Source organism: Spermophilus citellus, assembly GCF_964194105.1.
Source record: "Spermophilus citellus genome assembly, chromosome: 11".
Lineage (NCBI taxonomy): Eukaryota > Metazoa > Chordata > Mammalia > Rodentia > Sciuridae > Spermophilus > Spermophilus citellus.
This window is the reverse complement of record NC_138192.1, coordinates 61,976,841-61,995,528: the sequence shown is the minus strand read 5'-3', so window position 1 is coordinate 61,995,528 and position 18,688 is coordinate 61,976,841. Positions and strand designations below refer to the sequence as shown.

At 34.6% G+C, this 18,688-nt stretch overlaps 1 protein-coding gene across 1 annotated transcript in view; it reads left to right on the top strand.

Moving 5' to 3' along the window:
- ACVR1C (activin A receptor type 1C) overlaps positions 1–18,070 on the top strand; it is an 85,986-nt gene extending 67,916 nt beyond the window's left edge. The window contains exons 8-9 of the mRNA XM_081260652.1: positions 509–639; positions 10,917–18,070. Of these exons, the coding sequence (XP_081116778.1) occupies positions 509–639; positions 10,917–11,042 (257 nt within the window). The 3' untranslated portion in view covers positions 11,043–18,070. The remainder of the gene's footprint in view (positions 1–508; positions 640–10,916) is intronic.
- Positions 18,071–18,688: the final 618 nt, after the last annotated feature.

The following is an 18,688-nucleotide window of genomic DNA, read 5'->3' as shown; positions in this document are numbered from 1 at the left end:
TTAGGTATAGTAGTTTAAAATATAAATGTGAGGGGCTCACCTTTAACAGATTGTCTAAAAATGTTTAAAGAAAGAAAACTTTCTTTGAAAAAAAAATTATTTGATAGAAAAATATACTTTATTCACAGAGCAATAAGACGTGTTATAAAATTTCATGATTAGGATAAATAATGTGTTATTTTTGAATTGCATAATGAAATTTTATGGAAATAAAAAAACAATATAATTATTACATAATATCTTATGTATGACATATAGCATTTAATTACATAAATTTTTATGTTTTCATAATATAAAATGCTATAACTTCACAAAGCTATTCAACTGAATGCTTTAAACTTAATCCTTGGTTTAATCATGCTACATTATTCTACATTATTTTAATAAACCAGACTTTCCAGCTTCCGAGGGTGTCACTTATGCCTATACGACCTAAATGATATTAATGTTAAATAAATACTTTTATTGATTATTTATAAGGGAAATTTATTATACAAATTTCTTGTAGGAATTGTTGAGGAGTATCAGTTGCCTTATTATGACATGGTGCCTTCAGATCCCTCGATAGAGGAAATGAGGAAGGTTGTTTGTGACCAGAAGTTCCGGCCAAGTATCCCAAACCAGTGGCAAAGCTGTGAAGTAAGGCTATTATTGCTGTTGTTATTTATTTATTTATTTATTGTGTGTGTGTGTGTGTGTGTGTGTTGTAGTGCTGGATATCAAATCCCAGCTATGTTCTCAAGAATCATCTTTCTAGTATTTTTCTTTTCCAGTAAGTATTAGAGAATTTTTAGAGACCATATTGTTTTTCTTGTGTGAGATTAACTGAGGATTGAACCCAGTGCCTTACATGTGCTAGGCAAGCACTCTACCACTGAGCCACAACCCCAGATCCCCTACTTACTTATTTGATAAACATTTTTTGAGTTCTTTGTAATATAATTGAAATTAAATAAACAATTGTCTAATGTTAATAATTTCTTACATATTAAAGACTACAAATCTATATTGTTGGAAATTTCATGATTAAATCAAAACTAGTCTCCCCACCTCCCAGGCGGCCTGGGCGTGTGGTGGCGGCCACTGGCTCCTCGACGCAGCCCTGCAGGTAAGCTCACCCCTCTGGGTCACCTGGCCTGAAGGTCAACTTGGAGAATCCACACCAGCTAGAGTCGCTCCTCCGCGCCTCTTCGGAGGTTGCTTAATTCTGCACAGGTTTCCACCTGCAGAGAGCAGCGCCCCGAGGGTTCATGGGGAACCCAAGGTTCTTACAGCCACTGTAATTCTGTATCCCTTCTGCCCACCCTCCCCGAAAAAGGGAGTGACATGTTATGTTCCATCCCCTGTTGAGTCTGATTTTTTTAAAAAAAATACATCAAAGCTACAAATGGGAAGCAGGGAGATAAGTGGCTGCAACAGAGTGGTATCCCACCAGCCAAGCCCAAACTGACCCCCGGGCTGAGTTCGGGATTGCAGACAGGGAAGGAAGCGGTACAGCCCCATCCCCCACAAGGGACACTCCACTAAGGCAACCAGCGGCCACCATCTTGGAGAGCCGAAGTATCCACCACCACTCTCCGACAGATTGCAACAACAAAACAGGTGTGTGTCGCTCAGTTCAGTCCCCATACATAGGGGGATTTCGCATAAAATCTCTCCTAGACTTTCAGGGGGAGGGAGTATCACAGTAAGCCTGCATAAAGACTAAAGGAGAACTAGAGGCACCTGACCTTCAACCCCCCCCCTCCCATCAGCAGCCAAAACAAAACCTGTCTAGCCAGTGCTGGGGGAGGGGCAAGCAGAAAAAATCAAAACCATAGAGTGCCAGGGATCCCAAAAGCCAATGGTGTGACCCCGGAGATCCAGGCTGTCTGATTCGCACGGCCTGCCCCGCGGCTACAGAAGGCGTGGTGCCGCAGAGAAGCGATTAACTGGTAAGCAGGGAGATAAGGGGCTGCAACACGGTGGTATCCCACCAGCCAAGCCCAAACTGACCCCCGGGCTGAGTTTGGGATTGCAGACGGGGAAGGAAGCGGTACAGTCCCATCCCCCACAAGGGACACTCCACTAAGGCAACCAGCGGCCACCATCTTGGAGAGCTGAAGTATCCACCGCCACTCTTCGACAGATTGCAACAACAAAACAGGAGAAACCAAGACTAGCAGGAGAAACCAGGAGACTAGAGGCAAGGCCCTCGCGACTGGGCAGCTGTAAACTGTAGGCCCGCCGGCGACAGTTCACCCACTGCCTGCGTAACTGGGCGGTAGGAGAACGCCCACCTGCTGGTGACTGATCACCTGCCCGCGGCCTGTGATACTGGGTGGCTGGAGACTGCCCGCCTGACGCGACCGGGAGCTGAAACCAAACAGAGACAGTCCAGTCACACCCCCCCCATTAGGGCACCCCGGCAAGGAGACTGGGGCCCGTCATAGCAGAGTAGTGTCGTCACTGGAGCTCGGACGTCGGAATTCCTTCCCAGCGGAATCCACGTTAGCAGGCATAGTTTAACAACACAAAGGAGAGACATCAGAGTAATAAAGAAACAAAACAAATCTATAGAAGAGAGCAGAAATACGACAATCAAAAAGAGCTGGAAAGTAATGTGGACAACATGAGAAAACAAGGGAAAAAAGGATTACAAACAATGCAAGACAACTCAATTCTACAGGAGGACATAGAAACATCAGAAACAGGGATAGGGAAAGAACTCAAGGCATACCTAACTCGAATGGAAAGGAATATTAGAGAAGACATGAGACAGCAAGTCCAAGAAATAAAAGTATATTTTGAAAATGAATTAAACAAACAAATTCAAAAGGCAAAGAATGAGCTCTACCAGGAGATAGAGACCTTAAAAAAAAAATCAAACAATAATCCTAGAATTGCAGGAAACTATAAACCAAATGAAAAACTCAAACGAGAATATTACAAATAGACTTGATCAAGTAGAACTCAGAACATCAGATAATGAAGACAAGGTTTATCAACTTGAAAAGAATATAGTCAACACAGAAAAGATGCATAAATCCCACGAGCAATCTATTCAAGAGATATGGGATGTCATAAAAAAACCAAATCTGAGAGTCATAGGGATAGAAGAAGGCACAGAGATTCAAACCAAAGGAATGGACAGCATATTAAATGAAATAATTCTAGAAAACTTCCCAGAGATGAAAGATGGAATGGATTGCCAAATCCTGGAAGCCTACAGGACACCAAACATTCAAAACCATAATAGACCAACTCCAAGACATATAATTACGAAGATAGCCAACGTACAGAACAAGGAGAGAATATTAAAAGCTACGAGAGAAAAGAGGCAGATTACATTCAGGGGTAAACCAATTAGGTTAACGACCGATTTCTTATCACAAACTTTGAAAGCGAGAAGATCCTGGAATAATGTATTTCAAACGCTGAAAAATAATGGATTCCAACCAAGAATACTATATCCAGCAAAATTGAGCTTCAAATTTGACAATGAAATTAAAATCTTTCACGATAAACAAAAGCTAAAAGAATTTGCAGCAAGAAAACCAGCTCTGCAAAGCATTTTGAACAAAACACTACAAGAAGAGGAATTGAAAAATAGTGCCCAAAATAACAGCAGGAGGTATCTCAGTAAAGGGGGAGGAAAATAACCAAAAAGCAAAACTAGCCAAACTAAAATAAATAAATAAAGAAGCATGACTGGAAGTACAAATCATATCTCAATTGTAACCTTAAATGTTAATAGCCTAAACTCACCAATCAAGAGACATAGGCTAGTAACCTGGATCAAAAAAACAAATCCAACAATATGCTGCCTTCAGGAGACTCATATGATAGGAAAAGACATACACAGGCTGAAGGTAAAAGTTTGGGAAAAATCATACCACTCACATGGCCCTCGGAAGCAAGCAGGAGTGGCCATACTCATATCGAATAAAATCAACTTCAAACCTAAGTTAATCAAGAAGGATAAAGAAGGTCACTATATACTGTTAAAAGGAACCATCCACCAACAAGACATAACAATCATCAACTTGTATGCACCAAACAATGGAGCTGCAACGTTCATAAAACAAACTCCCCTCAAGTTCAAGAGTCAAATAGACCACAACACGATAATTATGGGTGACTTCAACACACCGCTCTCGCCATTAGACAGATCCTCTAGACAAAAGCTGAATAAAGAAACTATAGAACTCAACAGCACAATCAACAACCTAGACTTAACCGACATATATAGAATATATCAACCATCATCAAGTGGATACACATTCTCAGCAGCACATGGATCCTACTCAAAGGTCAACCATATATTATGCCATAAGGCAACTCTTAGTAAATATAAAGGCGTAGAGATAATACCATGCACCATATCTGATCATAATGGAATGAAATTGGAAATCAATGATAAAGGAAGGAAGGAAAAATCCTACATCACATGGAAAATGAACAATATGTTATTGAATGATCAATGGGTTATAGAAGACATAAAGGAGGAGATGAAAAAATTCTTAGAATCAAATGATAACACAGACACAACATACCGGAATCTATGGGACACAATGAAAGCAGTTTTAAGAGGGAAATTCATTTCTTGGAGTTCTTACCTCAAAAAAAGAAAAAACCAACAAATAAATGAACTCACGCAACACCTCAAAAACCTAGAAAAGGAAGAGCAAAACAACAGCAAATGTAGTAGAAGACAAGAAATAATTAAAATTAGAGCAGAAATCAACGAAATTGAAACAAAAGAAACCATTGAAAAAATTGATAAAACTAAAAGTTGGTTCTTTGAAAAAATAAATAAGATAGACAAGCCCTTAGCCATGCTAACGAAAAGAAGAAGAGAGAGAACTCAAATTACTAACATACGGGATGAAAAAGGCAATATCACAACAGACACTACAGAAATACAGAAGATAATTAGAAAGTATTTTGAAACCCTATATTCCAATAAAATAGAAGATAATGAAGATATCGATAAATTTCTTAAGGCATATGATTTGCCCACATTGAGACAGGAAGACACACACAATTTAAACAGACCAATAACAAAAGAAGAAATAGAAGAAGCTATCAAAAGACTACCAACCAAGAAAAGCCTGGACCGGATGGGTATACAGCGGAGTTCTACAAAACCTTCAAAGAAGAATTAATACCAATACTTTTCAAGCTATTCCAAGAAATAGAAAAAGAAGGAGCTCTTCCAAATTCATTCTATGAGGCCAACATCACTTTGATCCCAAAACCAGACAAAGATACTTCAAAGAAAGAAAACTACAGACCAATATCTCTAATGAACTTGGATGCAAAAATTCTCAATAAAATTCTGGCGAATTGAATACAAAAACATATCAGAAAACTTGTGCACCATGATCAAGTAGGATTCATTCCTGGGATGCAAGGATGGTTCAATATACGGAAATCAATAAATGCTATTCACCACATCAATAGACTTAAAGACAAGAACCACATGATCATCTCGATGGATGCAGAAAAAGCATTTGACAAAGTACAGCATCCCTTTATGTTCAAAACACTAGAAAAACTAGGGATAACAGGAACTTACCTCAACATTGTAAAAGCTATATATGCTAAACCTCAGGCTAGCATCATCCTAAACGGAGAAAAACTGAAGGCATTTCCTCTAAAATCTGGAACAAGACAGGGATGCCCTCTATCACCACTTCTATTCAATTTAGTTCTCGAAGTACTAGCCAGAGCAATTAGACAGACAAAAGAAATTAAAGGCATAAAAATATGAAAAGAAGAAATTAAACTATCGCTATTTGCGGATGACATGATAATATACTTAACAGACCCAAAAGAGTCTACAAAGAAGCTGCTAGAGTTAATAAATGAATTCAGCAAAGTGGCAGGTTATAAAATCAACACGCATAAATCAAAGGCATTCCTGTATATCAGCAACAAACCTCTGAAATGGAAATAAGGAAAACCACTCCATTCACAATATACTCAAAGAAAATAAGATACTTGGGAATCAACCTAACAAAAGAGGTGAAAGATTTATACAATGAAAACTACAGAACCCTAAAGAGAGAGATAGAAGAAGATCTCAGAAGATGGAAAAATGTACCCTGTTCATGGATAGGCAGAGCTAACATCATCAAAATGGCGATATTACCCAAAGTTCTCTATAGGTTTAATGCAATGCCAATCAAAATCCCAACAGCATTTCTTGTAGAAATAGACAAAGCAATCATGAAATTCATATGGAAAAATAAAAGACCCAGAATAGCAAAAGCAATTCTAAGCAGGAAGTGTGAATCTGGAGGTATAGCGATGCCAGAGGTCAAACTGTACTACAAAGCAATAGTAACAAAAACAGCATGGTACTGGTACCAAAACAGGCAGGTGGACCAATGGTACAGAATAGAAGACAGAGACTAATCCACAAAGTTACAACTATCTTATATTTGATAAAGGGGCTAAAAGCATGCAATGGAGGAAGGATAGCATCTTCAACAAATGGTGTTGGGAAAACTGGAAATCCATATGCAACAAAATGAAATTGAATCCCTTTCTCTCGCCATCCACAAAAATTAACTCAAAATGGATCAGGGAGCTAGATATCAAATCAGAGACACTGCGTCTGATAGAAGAAAAAGTTGGCTACGATCTACATATTGTGGGGTCTGGCTCCAAATTCCTTAATAGGACACCCATAGCCCAAGAGTTAACAACAAGAATAAACAAATGGGACTTACTTAAACTAAAAAGTTTTTTCTCAGCAAGAGAAACAATAAAAGAGGTAAATAGAGAGCCTACATCCTGGGAACAAATTTTTACCCCCCACACCTCCGATAGAGCCCTAATATCCAGAATGTACAAAGAACTCAAAAAATTAAACAACAAGATAACAAATAACCCAATTAACAAATGGGCCAAGGACCTCAACAGACACTTCTCAGAGGAGGACATACAATCAATGAACAAGTACATGAAAAAATGCTCACCATCTCTAGCAATCAGAGAAATGCAAATCAAAACCACCCTAAGATACCATCTCACTCCAGTAAGATTGGCAGCCATTATGAAGTCAAACAACAATAAGTGTTGGCGGGGATGTGGGGAAAAGGGTACACTCGTACACTGCTGGTGGGGCTGCAAAATGGTGAGGCCAATTTGGAAAGCAGTATGGAGATTCCTGGGAAAGCTGGGAATGGATCCACCATTTGACCCAGCTATGGCACTTCTCGGACTATTCCCTGAGGACCTTAAAAAAACGCTCTATAGGGATACGGCTGCATCAATGATTATAGCGGCACAATTCACAATAGCTAGACTGTGGAACCAATCTAGATGCCCCTCAATAGATGAATGGATAAAAAAATGTGGCATATATACACAATGGAGTATTATGCAGCACTAAGAAATGACAAAATCATAGAATTTGCAGGGAAATGGATGGCATTAGAGCAGATTATGCTAAGCGAAGCTAGCCAAGCCCTAAAAAACAAATGCCAAATGTCTGCTTTGATATAAAGAGAACAACTAAGAACAGAACAGGAAGGAAGAGCATGAGGAAAAGACTACAGTAAACAAAGACGAATGGGGGGAGAGAAATGGAGAGAAGGGAAAGCACATGGAAATAGTAGGAGACCTTCAATGATACATAAAATTATAAGAGGTTATGAGGGGCAAGGGGGAGGGAAAAAAAGGGAGAGAATTGAACAACAGCAGGGGAGGTAGAGAGGGAAGATGGGAGGGGAGGGGAGGGGAGGGGGGATAGTAGGGGATAGGAAAGGTAGCAGAATACAACAGTCACTAATATGGCATTATGTAAAAATGTGAATATGTAACAGATGTGATTCTGCAATCTGTATTTGGGGTGAAATGGGAGTTCAAAACACAATTTGAGTCAAATGTATGAAAGATGATATATCATGAGCTATGTAATGCTTTAAATAATCAATAAAAAAAATCAAAACTAGTGAATACTAAGTTTGAAGACTCAAACATTTCCAATATTTTGAAGATGTTTTTGCCCTGCTGAGGCATTGCTGTTGTAATTATTTCTTTGTCATTGGTTTTCTTTTCTTTACAATTTGTCACATATATATTTATGTATACACATACATTCTAAAAGTCATGTTATTTGTTTTATATATTGATAAAACATGATTAAAACTTACAGTAAGTATTCTTTTCAAAAATTTCAGTATTGTGTGTGTGTGTGTGTGTGTATACATCCATGATTAGGATAAATAATGTATTATTTTTGAATTGTATAATGACATTTTATGGAAATAAAAAAGCAATATAATTATTGCATAGTACTTTATGTATGACATATAGTATTTAATTACATAAATATATATATATATATATATATATATATATATATATATATATATATATATAATCTGATCATTTTCATTGCTGTGTAACATTCCATTCTATGAAATGAACAGAATTTTTTTATTCATTTACTATTAATTATTGCACATGTAATTTATATTTAGTTTTTAACAAATGATGCTGCATAGTGAGGAAAAGTTTTCGCAGGAGTATAAAACTAGTTGTTCTTTTGAGGTGTCCATATAGACTGTCAAACCTCCAAATAATGGGAATTCTAAGACCAGTTTTTCTGTTTTTTCTTTTTTTTTTTTTTTTTTTTTTTGCAATTTTTGGGATCTCTAGTATACCATCACTTGAAAGTGAAGACAGTGGGTATTCTTGTTTGCTTCTTAAAACTTTTTGTTTTTCACCCTTGACTATGATATCTATGATATTGTTTTTGTTAAAAATAAGGTTTAATAAAAGCTGACATTGGTTTCATTGTTTGTTCCCTGTCTGTGAGATAATGATATGGCACTTCTGCTTTAGTCTTTTGTAATGGTGTTTTTTGTTGTTGATGCCATGGTTTTTGTTTGTTTTGTATTGCTTTGCTGTAGTACTAAGGATTGAACTCGGGGTCTTGTGCATGTTGGGCAAGTGCCAATCATGTATTATTGAAATGGATTCAACATAGTTATTTTATATGTGATCAAATTTGAATATCAGTTCTACATACAAATTTTATGTTAATCCTGTGTCTCAAATATTGATTTTTTTTAACCATGGTTTATTTATTACTATTTTTTTTCTTCTAGCCTCTCAGAACTTCCTTCTAAAGTAATTTTCTTATTTCCTGATATGCATCCTTTAAAAGTTTGTTTGTTTGTTTGTTCATTGTAAGCCTACTTGTTTTAAGAATATTTATTTTGGGTTGACCAAAATGTATATTTTGTCCTCAGTCTTGAAATAATTTATCTAGTCATACAAATTGAGATTGATACTAATTTTCTCTAAGCACCTTCAAGTTATTGTTCCACTGTCATTTGGCTTCCATTATTGTTGTTGAGAGGTCAGCAAATACCAAAATCATGTGTCATTTGACTTAATTTTTTTTTTCTGATAATTTTTTAAAGAACTTCACTGCCTCTTCAGTGTTCTTTAAATTCTTTATGATGTAGCTTGGTTAATCTTGCTTGGAATTTCTGTCCTTTCTAATTTGAAAGATTTGTAGCATTCCTCAGTCTGGAAGAATTTAATAGATCATTTTAAGGTATTATCTCTTCAAATAGTTTTTATTCTTTTCTCATTGTCTCTATTACTCATTTTTTTGAAAAAAAATAATTGAAAGCATATTAAACTTTTTAAAAATGTTCTCTTATTTTTTTATATATGTATTTTTATGCTGTATCTCTCAGAACTGTCTTCCAGCTCATTAATTCTGTCTTCAGAATTCTGAAGTTCTTCTATTCTGCCATCTAATTCATTCATTGAGTTCTTTATTTTGATTGTTATATTTTTCAGATTGAGACTTTTTTTGGTACTTGAAAAATGTTCATTTTACTCATGTTTTGAATTTTCTTGCTTTTCAAAGCATATTTTGTATACTTGATATCATTTAATTCTAACATCTGATATTTTTACGGATCCAATGTTGCTGGTATTGCTCCAATTCACTCTTATTTATGGTACCTTGTTTTCTCCTATTTTTGTGGATTTTCGTTATGAGCTCAGGTTTACTACAATGTTTAGAAGTATGGGCTTGATTTTTTTTTTCTTCATCAAAGCCAAGACGTAAGCAATTTCATTTATAAGATTCCTTTCTGGGACAAATGCATCATTACATTTAGGGTTTGTAAGCATTTTGACACTTTCTGCATGCTTCAGGCTGGGTTTCTTGTCTTTCACATAAAGTACAGCCTGAGATGGGCCGATGCCACCAAAGCAGCCACCTATGTCAGTGATCCCTCTTGCTCTGGTTTCAAGCCTTCTCATTGTTTTACCCTCTGAGTGCTTGTCTTCTTTCTTTGACAGTGGATTTATACTGATTTTCAAATATTTTTAAATTTGTGTTTGAATTATTATTTTTAATATGGTATATTTTACATATGGTAAAAAGCACAAATTTTAGCATACAGCCTGATGAAATTTTTCATACATACTTAACACTTGGATCAAGAAAAGGAATTTCCAGGGCTGGGGTTGTGGCTTAGTAGTGGAGTGCTCACCTAGCATGTGTGAGACACTGGATTTGATTCTCGGCACCACATTAAAAAAATATGTAAATAAAATAAAGATATTGTGTCCAATATTTAAAATAAAAGAAAGAAAGAAAAGGAAATTCCAACCCTTTTCATGTCCCTTGCAGTCTTTTAGGTTCCTCTTAGAAGATTCTGCCACATTCCCATAAATCAATTAAGTTAATTTCAATTGAAAGTTCAAATTAAGTTAATTTCTACCAGGTTAATATTTGTGTTTTGATAATATTTTGAAGAAGTTTGGCTCTGATCTCCTTCTTGTATTGTTGTAAGCTTAGCATTAATTCCTGGGTTTGTGATTTTGCTTCTTTTGCACTGTTTTGGTAAGTAGCTGAAGTCTTTGACATTTTTTTTTTTAATCTCTTGCAGGCACTCCGAGTCATGGGAAGAATAATGCGGGAGTGTTGGTATGCCAATGGGGCAGCCCGCCTAACTGCCCTTCGAATTAAGAAGACTATTTCTCAACTTTGTGTCAAAGAAGACTGCAAAGCCTAAAGATGATAATTGTGTCAAAAGGAAATCTCTAGTAGCTTTCTTTCTTTCCCAGTTTTCCTTTGTATGTGATTTTTTTTTTCATTTTTGGTTCTACCTCAAAGATGATGCAGTACAGTATTTAAATGCCCAATGGCAGCAGGAAAGGATAACTCTAAAGTTAAGCATGAGCAAGAGTTGACTTTATCCACTCTCCATGTTGTCTTTAATTTTATTTTGAAAAGCAACACATCTACTTATCTTTTATTTAATGAGAAAGATATTATAAAAGTGTAAAATAAGCTATATAACAGTAATAAATATCATTAAGATTTTGTTTTACTTGAATCAAGAGCATGTGAATGACTAGAAAAAATGTAAAGTCACATTTTTTTCTGCAATGAAAACTTATTAAAAATCTGAACTTGAGCATGTTATAGTGAAACAGAACTTTAGATCATGCAATCTATAGTTTTCCCTTTTTAAATTATTAGAAGGCTTTCTAAAAATAAATAATGCTCTTATTTTTAATATATAAAACTTGCAAATACAGATCTTCTGGTGGAATATGTAAGTGAGGTCAGAGTCCCATTCACATAGTCTCTCCTCCTTATTTCCCTCCTTCCTACTCTTCATAATTCACTACTACAGCAGCCCCTAGGCAAATAGGTTGACATATTGAAACACTGAGAAATGTTCCAAAGCCAGACACTGAGGCAATAGGTCCAAATCTTGTGACAGTTAACACAGGAAAGGTAGGGTGCATCCTACATTTCCTTGAATTTCTGTAGTGCTTTTCTCCCTATGTAAAAACATTATTCATTGTGATATTTGAGTTTAGTCATAGAGAAAGTGTATTATTTTTCAGAATTACAATGGACCTGCAGGTAATCTCAGACCCATGTTTATTAACATTTTCCTCAGAAAAATTATAGTTACCCTGCTTGTTAATGATTATTAGTATTTTCCAGACACTTCAAAGATAACTAAACAAGTATCCATTGTCTAAAGATGAGTTAAGATACAATTCAATGGTTCTTATTATTTTTATACATACTTATTTAGGAAGAAAAGGACAGAAAAAGAAGAGTAAATAAGGAAACATATTGAAAGAAATTTAGCAAAAATTTTCAAAAAGTATAACAATTAAACCCTATAGAAAGTATTAGCAGAAGTCAATGTATATTTACCTACCTTGTCAAAATGGACAGGTGGGTGCAGAAGAATGCTCATCAGAGTGTTGCCTTCGTTTTTCTTTCTGTGGAGACAGAATAATAAGTATTTAATAGGATGCTACATAGTTCCTTCAAATCCATACATCTGCTTTGGTAAAGGAGATGTAATGTGGTATATTTTTTGTTCCAAAACATTGCTTCCTAAGCTCTGTTTCTTAGAACATTCTTCTGCTAAGATGATCCAAGAACAAAAGTGTTCTTTGATAGCTTCTTAAGAGAGTGATACTGAACATTAGCATATCATGTACTTTGAAGAGTCTATCAGTAAAGACATGTTCCCTGAATTTTTCTTAGAAACTGGATTTGTCATTTTATTTGACCACAATGGAACCATTTTATTAAGAGCAGGGGAAACCTTTTACTATTTCGTAGATGTTGTACAGAGCACAACTTGGGTAACAGTGTTCTGAAGGACATACAGCTATATTTTCCCATAGAACACAATTTAGTTCCCATAGAACACAATTTAGTTCACTATGGAAATATGTTCCTAAATCCATCTTCATTTGACTCAGTTGAGATAAGAAAGACAAAAAACTGACAGCTATGGGGTTTGATATATTTTCATTCTCATTCATGCATTCATCCATTTATTAAATAATCATGGAGCACCCCATATCTTGCTTGCCACAATATTGGGTGCAAGAGGGAATAAAAAGATAGATAGGTCCTGCCCTCAGGGATTTTATAGTCTAATTTGGGAATGGGAAAAGGGATGTGAGTGTGTGGGGGAAGAAAGTAAATTGACAGATAAAATATAAAGGGGGATGTCTTGAGTTCTGTATGACAGTGGGTTTCTAGAATAGGTCTGAAAATCGCTTTCAATTTGTTACACATTTAGAAAGTATCTTTATTTGGATATTACAGTCTAAATATATCATCAGTTTTTAAAAGTGCCTATGTGAAGGGATTTTAAAAAGAGCTTATGTGAAGGGGTAATCTTGCTTGTGCTTGTTACCTTATTTCTCATAGAATGTTTTGGTATATAGGAGACTGAAATTATTTACTATGATTGTACTCTAGTCTCAAATAAACAAGGATAATGTTTCCTATTTTAGTCACATGTGTTGGGTAAACATACTTACTGAATTTTTCAAGAGAGGATATCTTAACATCTGTATTTTCTTTGTCATTATGTTTTAATATTTATTTGAGGGTATCTAAATATAATCCCATATTTTATTGATTCATCTTTCACTCTGGATTAATCTGTATGTTGGCACATTTTGACATATTTTGTTTGTTCTTGTATTGGTCAGCTATAACTCCTAACAGAATCATAGTTCAATTACAAAATGCATTTTTTTAAAAGAAAGAGGCCAAGCAATAAAATGATAAAAAACATTAAAAGTTGTAAAATTTTCCTTCATTTTCAACATGATTTTATGTAGAAAATGCTCACTTATGAAAAATAGGGTAAAATTTAGAGCAGAAGGCAGATTTACTGTATATATTTAATGCTGTTAAATTTTGTATAGATGTTTTTAATGGAGTCTCACTGTGTAATATTTGTTTCTTTTAAATTTTATTCTGAGCAAAAAAAATATTCTTCTTATGTTAGGCTCAGAGTATCATTGTTCTTTTGCTCCTTTCAGATATTTTGACTTTGGGATATAATACAAACCTTAGGGAAATGCTATTATGAATTTTCAGTACTGTACAAAGAGGTGATGTGACTTCTATGCAGCATCACTTCCTGAAAATAAGAGAAACATTATTTGTTGTCAATATTTAAGCATGGACTTGCTGCCTTGTAAGTTATGCGTTTAAGTTTGTAATTGGTGCAGATTCTGTTGTATGCATTCTTCTGTGTCTAAAATATTTGGCATGTCATATCTAGAATTCTTAATTTATGTTCTGATTTGAGAGTTAAGTGAAACATGACTGTCGTGCACTATTTTAGGCATAGCACTTGCTTTTCATCTTTATACTTTCAATTAACTTTGCATTTTAAATTTCCATGATTGTATGAAAATAGTAACCTGGTTGCAGTGTCTGAAGAATTCAAAATCAGCTTTTATTTTAAAATGAAAATCTACAACAGATTCACTAGAAGTTCCACAACAATTTATTATTTGTAATACTTCTACTATTGTAGAATTATTAGACAAAGAAAACAAAGCTGCTTCTACTCTCCTGGCATTTTGCTGTCATGTGACTTACTGGGACAGAACAAGCTCAGGGCTATCTTGGAGTTGATGCAAAAATACCAGGGAACTTAAGAGCCAGGCAATGGAAAGCAGGGAGCTGATGTTCACCATCACACAAAGTTCAAGTGAACAACTTAGTTGTTTGTCAGAGAATAGCTTTTTGATTGATTATCTAAAGCAAATGTGAAAATAGATTTAATTATTCAATGTGTTTAAAATGCAGGCATTTTATTTCCCGTCAAGAAATTAAATAATGGTAGCAAACAAATAAAATTTGACCATTGGTGTCTTCAATAATTTTTTCCTTTAAATAAACTCACAAAAGAACCTCATAAGCTACTTAGGAATGTTTCATCTTAGTATCTTAAAATGGTGTCATTGTGTGTTTTGGAGATGTTCTAAGAATCTTTTGTGAAACAGGATACTTGCACGTTTGACAATACTTTGTTCTGGCTCCATATGTTAATACCTTCTTGGATTTTATTCACTATTTCAGTGAACACAGCAATCCCTTTGATTGAGAGCTTCATTTTTTTCTTCTTGAGGGCCTCTTCTGAACAGGAAAAAAATAATCCAGCTAGAATGAAAACTTTAGTCAAAATTTTAATAATAAGCAGAATGTCTATAATGGGCAATTTTTCAAAACAATTTAATGCAAATATTTGATTTTCTTTTTTCCAACTAGCTTTTAAAATGTTTTTCCTCACTTCATTTTAAATATTCCCTCACTGTATTCCAAAATTATCAATAGTTCCTATATTTAAAGCATAACTACTATTTAACAATCATTCTTGAATTTTAGCCTTTTCACAAAAAGGAATCCCTTAGTGGTCTAAATTGTTTCAGATATGTTACAGCCAAAAGTGAATTTGGAATTGAAAAAGAATCTAAGAGATTTCATAATTTGATCCCAATATTTTATAGTTGAGGGGACTAAGGATCAGAGATTAAATGACTACTAGTTATTGCAGAACTCCAGTGGTGACACTGTGCCCTACCCAACTTCTACTAATTAAAAAATGAATTAACATATATCTAAACCTACCTTGAATGTGCACTATCATAATGTGCCATTTAATGAGGATTCTTAAAAATTCCATTTCCCTTTGTATTTCTATTAAAATAATTTGCTCAGGGTGAGATTAGTGACAAAAACCAAAATAGGCAAAGTAAGAGCTATAAAATTGTTGCCAGGCCAGGTAGGCAATTACTGGACTGATAAAATTAATGAACACAATTTAAGAATGGCAACAATATAGATGTTCTAGTGCAAGTGGTGATCAGAGAGGTGTCCTATCCCCTGCCTCACTTTATGTCAGGATTTCTTTCTTTATGCATTGCAATGAGGTGAAAGATGATTTGACAGATCAAATGATTTGCGTCTATGTGTGTTGGCAAATTATCTGACTTCTCTTTTTTCTTCCTGGTTTTTTATTAGTTTCATATTTGTCCTTTAAAAAAAGGACACAGTTTTTTTAAAAAAAATAAATACAAAATTTAAAAAATAAAAATAAAAATAAAAAATGGACACAGTGCATTAAAAAAATCTGCTGGATTTCATCTACCCTAAATCACTTCATAATTCCAGTCCTTTTTTAGTTGTGTTCTAGCCCCGTCCACAGTTACCTGCTGAACTTAACAAGATTTTAATTTTCCCACCTGTGTATGAGAGGTTTCACCTCATAACTTTACCAGTTATTATTCTCTTGGCACTATAAAGAGGATTTTGTTAATGACAGAGATGACTTTCCTTTACATTTTAAAAAAGATTGCCTAGTTATAGTCCAGCCTTTAAGCTAACATACAAAGGACCCCTATATTTGCTTTAATGCTAAATTCCAGTGGAGGCAGTGACTTGAAAAGAGAACATGAAATATATGTCCCATAATGTGATCGCTGAATTTATTTCTGTTGTGTTTAATAGCATTGCTTTGTTTTGCTTTTGCCATCTTTTAAAACTAAGCCATTATGCTGTATAGTTTAGAAGATAATATTATATTTAAAATAGATATTGGTACCCTTTTAAAAATGCACCTACTAAGAACTGCCAGAACATCTATTTCAGTTGTAGGCAAATACAACATTTGAGAGAATGTGATTTCTATCTCTTCCTAATTTAATATTGTCAGATATGACCATATTTTCTCATCATTTGTCCATATCAGACTACAAGGTTACTCCACAGATCTGAAAGTTTTAACGGCGAGAGTTTTTCCCTGGGCTATATGCATTTGATTGTTAATAATTAGGCCACAAAGAATCTGAGTGCAGGATGAAGTTAGCCTCTGCCCTCTGTCTCCACATCCCATTGTGCATGTTGGGATCCACACAAATACTTCCAGCTGAGAGGCAAGTGGGAACTAAAATTAGACTTTTCAACCCACAGAAAATGTAATGATTTTCAGAAAAGCATCTTAATGTACTAACATATCTTCAGAAAATGGACCTGCTTATACATTTTTAGACATGAGGACTTAAACATTCAAAATGTTTCTTGACATCTGTAAACTGAACAGAGAACTTACAAGGTTAATTCATTGGCTCTTCGTTGTATGTTTTTCCTGTTTATTTAATTTTCTATAGCCAAGTGCATAGATCCTGTTTTGATATCTCTATTGAGTTTTCCTTTCATACATGAACCTATTCAATGAATTTGCCTATAAAGACAGAATTGTGTGTCTAAGTTCTGACTAAAAAAATCAAGCATAAAATAACATTAACCAATATTTCCATTTTCCATAGTATAAGTAATGTATCTAAGCAATTTTAAAGATCCAGCACCATTCTTTATATAAAATAAGGATCTCTGAGCTAAAATATTATATTTTAGTTCATTTCCACAATGACTGGTGTCAAACTCATGTACTCTTGTGATCCTAGACTGGATAGGATAATTCCAAATTGGTCTGTATTTCACGTTTTAAAATGCCCTAAAAACAGAAAATGAGATTCAGATCTCAAAAAGGGAATTTTGGATTGACTTTCAAAGTACTAATACTAATTATACTTTTCTTTTGGTAGCGTGACTCTTCTTATACCTAAGAACATATTACAAATGTCAAACCATTGCATTTTGACATTGCAAAACATGCCTTGAACTCTTGAACTACTGTGAAAAGAATCACTGTTGTAAAGAGTTTTTGTAAGCTAGCTGATATTCTTAAGTATGTAAAACAGATACTGCCTTTTGAAAAAGAGGCCCAAATGGATGTATATAAGGAGTATGAAAAATAAATTGGGTTTCAAAATAAGAACTGTACTACAAATTGTATCAAAAAATGTACAGATGGGGATTTTAGTACATAGTTGCAATTAAATTATTGAAGGTAAAGAGAAGTCCAAATTTCAAAGAGAAATTAATGGGATTCACATGTTTAATTAATTTCTAGTCTGTGAAATATGCAGTTTTACAGTAATATTACTTATTTTGTTTAGAAATCATAGTATTTTAGAATTTAGTAAGAACTCAGTGATAGGCTTCATACCAAAATGTTTAACCAACAGCAAGTCATAAAAGTATTTATTTTAAAGCTTTTTAATATTATTGCATAACTTTCAGCTGCCTCTTGATGTAAATACTTATCTGCCTAAATGTTATATTTTTATGTATGCATTTCTGAAAATGTATTGTTTTGTAAAGTGGCAAAAATAATAAATTAAGCACTCCTTGCACTTGTTTCTGTGAAGCACATAGAGCTCTATTTTAAATAAAAGAAAATGTGTCATATTTTGGTTTCCTTATGGTTCTATTATTTTAAAATTTCATTTTATACTTTTTGTGCAGAGTATGGAGAGATTGTTGGAAACTTAAATGCTGGCTCCAGCAGTACTGGAATTTGGTTTCCTTCCTTCCTACCTAGGGAGTTATAGAATTCTAGAATTTCAGAGCTGGAAAAGACACTTAAATTTAACAGCCATTTCTCTACATGACACTTAAGACAATAGGCTTAACATTTTTTTCTTGGCATTTTTGCACTTTTTCAACATATATTGAAAGATTAGTGGATTGACTCACTCCTAAGCTGAAAATAACTTCCATCACACTTAAAATTACACAGACTCACCCATTTCACAGGTCTTTTCAAGATACCCAACTACTTCTCAGCTTTCACTTCTGGTATCTACCACCTTTATCCCCAGCTCTTCTCCAGACTCTAGTTTCTTTCTGTTTCTTGAACTTGGCTGAGCACTTGCCTGTCCCAGGGACTTTGTCTTGACCATTTTCTCTGCCTGGAATGTTATTCCTCCAGATATTTTTACAGTGTACACTGTAAAATATTCTGGC